This window comes from Sinocyclocheilus anshuiensis, unplaced genomic scaffold, assembly GCF_001515605.1.
Source record: "Sinocyclocheilus anshuiensis isolate Anshui unplaced genomic scaffold, SAMN03320099.WGS_v1.1 scaffold190, whole genome shotgun sequence".
Taxonomy (NCBI): Eukaryota; Metazoa; Chordata; class Actinopteri; order Cypriniformes; family Cyprinidae; genus Sinocyclocheilus; species Sinocyclocheilus anshuiensis.
In genome coordinates, this window is record NW_015547663.1 from 124,479 (window position 1) to 129,898 (window position 5,420).

Here is a 5,420-nt window from a genome sequence, read left to right on the forward strand (position 1 = left end):
TAAATGATGACAATTTTAATTTTTGGGTGAACTATCCCTTTAACAGGAGTGAAAAGGGTGCAACTATAAAAATAATAGTTGTTCATGTATAATATAGATACTATATATAATTTATAATTTTTGAAAAAGCACAATAAGACAAATATGAAAGAGATACAAATTAAACTCATTTTTCAGATACAGTAGGTTTACTTAACATGTGTACATTTATTTAACATCTTTTGTTGGTTAACATTAATGACACAAATAGGTACTTAATTAATGCTGTCCCTTTAAGACGGAAGGCATGCATGTAATACTGACACACGTTCAGTTTTCACCCACCTGTTTACGTTCACTTAAGCCATAACCGACTGTATTTACGTGAGATACTCCACATGATGGACATTTTGACAGCTGTGTGTGTATTTGACAATTGACCATTCACAGGGAGCTTGATTGACAGGCGATCTGACCAATCAGAACGCGAATATTATGTGCGCGAGAGAGAGCACTTCTATCAGCACGATTCCGCCTATCCTTTAAGTTAATTGACAACAAATTGTGACTCCCTGGGAAAACAGGACGTCTGGTCACCTTATCCCTAACCCTTCGGGTGCTGAGGCCATTGTTTCAGATCGCTAGTTCGCGTTTTGGTAGTCTATCCATCCACTGCGGCTAGCATACTGAGACTACATATGCGAACGCCCCTTATGCGATAGTAATCCAATGACAGGGACGCACATTTTGAAGGACAAGACAGTAGCCTATAGGATGTATTTTGAATGTCCGGTAGTCCTCAAATAACATTATAGTCCCGTCTCGTCTGGTTAACGAAGACGCGGCATAAATTTCGTCATAGTTTTTATCATCATATATTAGTTTTAGCTCGTCAACGTCTCGTCTTAAGTTACAGAAAATTTTTCGTTAACGAATATTTTTTGTCCTCGTCTTCGTTGACGAAATTAACACTGAGCTGAAGGGCATTGAATGTAATTGGGCCTCATTTCCTCTTGGCCTAAAGAGCTCTCTCAGCACTGACTCATTACTCCAAAAGAGAAAAGGCATGAGACACATCATGTGTTGAGGAATCCAACACAGGCAGGCTGTCACTAAATGATTCTACATCAGCTTAACAGCTGAAAGATGCTGTCACGATCAACTTATGTTACATCACACACCTTTGAAACGGCAAGCACTCACCTGAAAAATGTCACAAAGAACTGCACCAGGTCCATAATGCTGTTGTGCTGAGAGAAGGCGATCTGTGAGGGGACAAAAGCAAAAGTGAGATAAATGATGGGGTGACAGGTTACCAAAGAACAGCTCTTTACATGAAAAGATGATGAAGACATTTGCTTGCGGCTAGGGTCCTTCACAAGAGATAATGTCATAACAGATTTTTTTGCTTGAGGGGCCATCATGTACATAATTTTTTCTTCTTCCTCGTCCCCTCTAATTGCTAAATGGAGGCAATAATGGCTGTTCATGGCTACCTGAGCTGACATCCTCAGGCATTACCCACATGCCAAACGTCTGCCTTCTGGGATTGTGGTTTACATTAGACTTAAATGCACAGGTGTAGCTCAACTTGGCTAGGAATGGACATAATGACACTGTTGGATAAAAGTTTGTAATTGCACGTTCAAATTGGCTCCATTTTTGCACACGGGGATTAAAAGGTTATTTCACCCAAAAATTGTCATCATTTATTCACATATTTATTCATACAAGTTTGGAACAACATGAGGTGAGTAAATGATGACAGAAGTTTCATTTTTGGAGTAAACTACCGTCCCTTTCAGGACAGCTTTAAGATGATGTCACTTGAAGTACAGTTGTGCTCAAAATTATTCACACCCTTGGTAAATATGACCAAAGAAGGCTGTGAAAATAAACCCGCATTGTTTATCCACTTGATCTTTCATTCAAAAATAAAAAAAAATTCTAACCTTTAATAACCTTTTATAAAAGTGAAAGTGGGGGAAAATCACATTATGAAATAAATATTTTTCTCTAATACAGTAAGAGGACGTGTCTCTATATCGTCCTAATGCACGGTGAGGAGGACAGTTTGAGTGGCCAAAGACTCCAAGGATCACAGCTGGAGAACTGCAGAAAATAGTTGAGTCTTGGGGTCAAAAAGCCTCAAAAAAAAAAAAAAAAAGCAATGTTGTTTGGAAGGGTTTCAAGAAAAAGACACGACTGGAACTTTAAACGGGACTGGGTTCAATGGTCAGATGAAACTAAAAAAAAAATTAGCTTTTTAGCAGCAAACAATCAATACTCAACAAAACTCAAGATGGGTTTGGTGCACACAGAGATAAAAAAGTACCCCATGTGTACAATGAAATATACTGCTGGATCTTTAATGTTGTGGGCCTATTTTTCTGCCAGAGATCCTGGATATCTTGTTCAGATAGATGGCATAATGGATTCTATAAAATACCAGTTGATAAAAAATTTAAAACTGACTGTCCATGCTAGAAATCTTATAATGGGCCATGGTTGGATCTTCCAACAGGACAATGATCCACAAACAAACATCAAAATCAAAACAAAAATGGGTCACTAAGAACAAAACCAAGCTTCTGCCCTGGCCAACCCAGTTCCCTGAGCTGAACCCTATAAAAAATGAGTGTGGTGAACTGAAGAGTAGAAGCATCAACATGCAGCTGGAAATCTGAAGGGTCTGGAGAGATTCTGTATGAAAGAATGGTCTCTGATCTCCTGTCAGATGTTCTCTAAACTCTTCAGGCATTATAGGTGAAGACTCTGAGCTGTTCTCTTTGCAAAAGGTGGTTGCGAAAAGTATTGGATAAAAGGGTATGATTAATTGTGACCAATGTGTATTAGAGAAAAACATTTATTTCATAATGAGATTCCCCCCATTTTAAATTCTTATTTTTGAATGAAAGGTTAGATTTTTGTACATTTTTTAAATAAAAGATCAATAGGATTAACAATGCAGATTTATTTTCACAGCCTTTTTTGATCATATTTAGATTCTGTATGAAAGAATGGTCTCTGATCTCCTGTCAGATGTTCTCTAAACTCTTCAGGCATTATAGGTGAAGACTCTGAGCTGTTCTCTTTGCAAAAGGTGGTTGCGAAAAGTATTGGATAAAAGGGTATGATTAATTGTGACCAATGTGTATTAGAGAAAAACATTTATTTCATAATGAGATTTATCTCCCATTTTAAATTCTTATTCTCCAATGAAAGGTTAGATTTTAGTAAATTTTTAAAATAAAATATCTTAAGGACTGATGATACGGATTAATTTTCACAGCCTTCTTTGATCATATTTACCAAGGGTATGAATAATTTTGAGTACTATATATCGGGGCCTTGAGAACATGTGATCCACTTTATATTAAGTGTCTTCAACTACTATATACTAACATTTAAATTAATAATTTGATACAGTGCACTTACACTGAAATACATGTTTTTGTACTTACATTTAAAAAGATATCTGCATGTAAATTAATGTCTTTAGTTACATCTATAATTACACTGTTGACCCTAACCCTAATCCCACCCTTAAACCTAACCATATCACAAAACCTGTCCCTAACCTTAATCATAATCTACCTCAATAGCAGCAAACATGTTTTGTAATACAATATGAACATAAAGAGTAAACTGTACCTAACAATTATTTTTTGGATGTACATACATAGTTAAAGACAACTAATATAAAGTGGGACCAGAATATGTTTTGTGCTGCTTACGCCTCTCCTGAGATATTATTCTGGCCACTCAAATTGGTTCAGTCAATGATGTTTTATTCAGAGATTTCATATCGATATGCTCTATGACTCAGACGACAAGCTACATTTTTGGCCAAGTTTCAGAAGACACTTTGTTTGAATGAGACATCATGGGTTTGGCAGTGAATACTGCAGAGGGCCATTAACTAAGCATCAACACACTTTTGAAAAGTTGTTCAAGTGTTCACAGTGTCAAGAAAGTGTGTTCCCCAGCATCCCGTAAGGCAAGGAAAATAACTACTTGGATAAATACCCAGCAAAAATAAATGGATTAATGCTCTAAATGTACGAATTTGTAAGTCACCCTGACTCACCAGATGAATAATGCAACAATGGCAGAGCGGGGCAGGTCCTTTGGAGAGCCCATTCATTTCATTAAGCCGTTGTCACAGGAACATGACTAGGGCTAAAGACAGAGCTGGAGAAAGCTTTAACACTCCATTAGGGCTGAACCATTTTTGTCCCCAAAGACAAGCAAGCAAGATGCTGGGATTGAAAAGAGCAGTTGTGCAGCAGCTCCACATGTGCTCGGGTAAGTCATTGCTCTCAGTGAGACCGTACCTTGTTGTGCCATAAATAATGCTTTGGAAGCACTACATGGACAAAGCATTAACTCTACTAAATAAGGTCATACAGACATTGTAAATCATATGAGAACATATACATATAAAATAATTCTTGGTACTGCATATCTAGTATTTGTATTTAAAAAACAAATTCAGTATCAATTTTTACATGAGTGTGTCATAATGGCACATGACAAACAGGTTTGTATAGTGACAAAAACAGGTTCTAGTCTCCTACAGCAAGAACACTAGAAGTTCTATCCTTATTGGTCTACCACCATTATCTTCATGACCCTCAAGCAGTTTCTAACTTTTAGTAATTTTCATTTCAACCTATTCCAAATTCGAGCTTTAATACAATACATTCATTATCTTTTTTACGCACACTATAAAAAAAAAAAAACCCGCCATCTGTCAATAACATGAATTTGACTATAAATGAGTCTAGATCCTCCAGCTGAAAGAATCCCTTTATCATAGTTATTCTTATTTTCATTAAAGGTGACATATCATGAAAATCTGACTTTTCCAGGTTTTAAGTGCTATAATCAGGTCCCAAGTGCATCTACCAACCAAGGAACCGTAAAAAAGATTAACCCAGTAACTTTGTTTTGGGAAGCCTTTTTCTGCAAGCGTCTGAGAAAACGAGCGCGTCTGATTTCGCTCCCTTGGTGACGTGGCAAAGGGATCTCATTATAATATTACCGCCCCTTAATCTGTAAGTTTCCACCCACGGCGCCGTTATTGTGTTTTCGCAGGCGACAACGGTGTACCAGTTCTAATGCCATGGCGAAAGTTTGAGCAAAACTTCCTAACTGTTCTGGGGGGCGGGGAGCAGCAGCTCATTTGCATTTACAGTGCCTTGCAAAAGTATTCATTTTTTCATTCATTTTTTTTTCACATTTTGTTATGTTGCTGCCTTATGTTAAACTGCTTTAAATTAATTTTTTTCCACATCGATCTACACTCCATACACCATAATGGTAAAGCAAAAACCTTTTTTGCAAATTTATTAAAAATAAAAAACTTTAAATGATTCCATTGCATAAGTACTCATACCCTTATCTGGGACAGTTGAAATTTAGAAATTCATATTGGT

At 36.9% G+C, this 5,420-nt stretch overlaps 1 protein-coding gene across 1 annotated transcript in view; it reads right to left on the reverse strand.

Annotated features, from left to right (window-relative positions):
* LOC107702414 (attractin-like protein 1) overlaps positions 1–5,420 on the reverse strand; it is a 101,253-nt gene that overhangs the window by 42,040 nt on the left and 53,793 nt on the right. Inside the window, 1 exon segment of the mRNA XM_016504738.1 lies at positions 1,183–1,244. Coding sequence (XP_016360224.1) covers positions 1,183–1,244 — 62 coding nt within the window.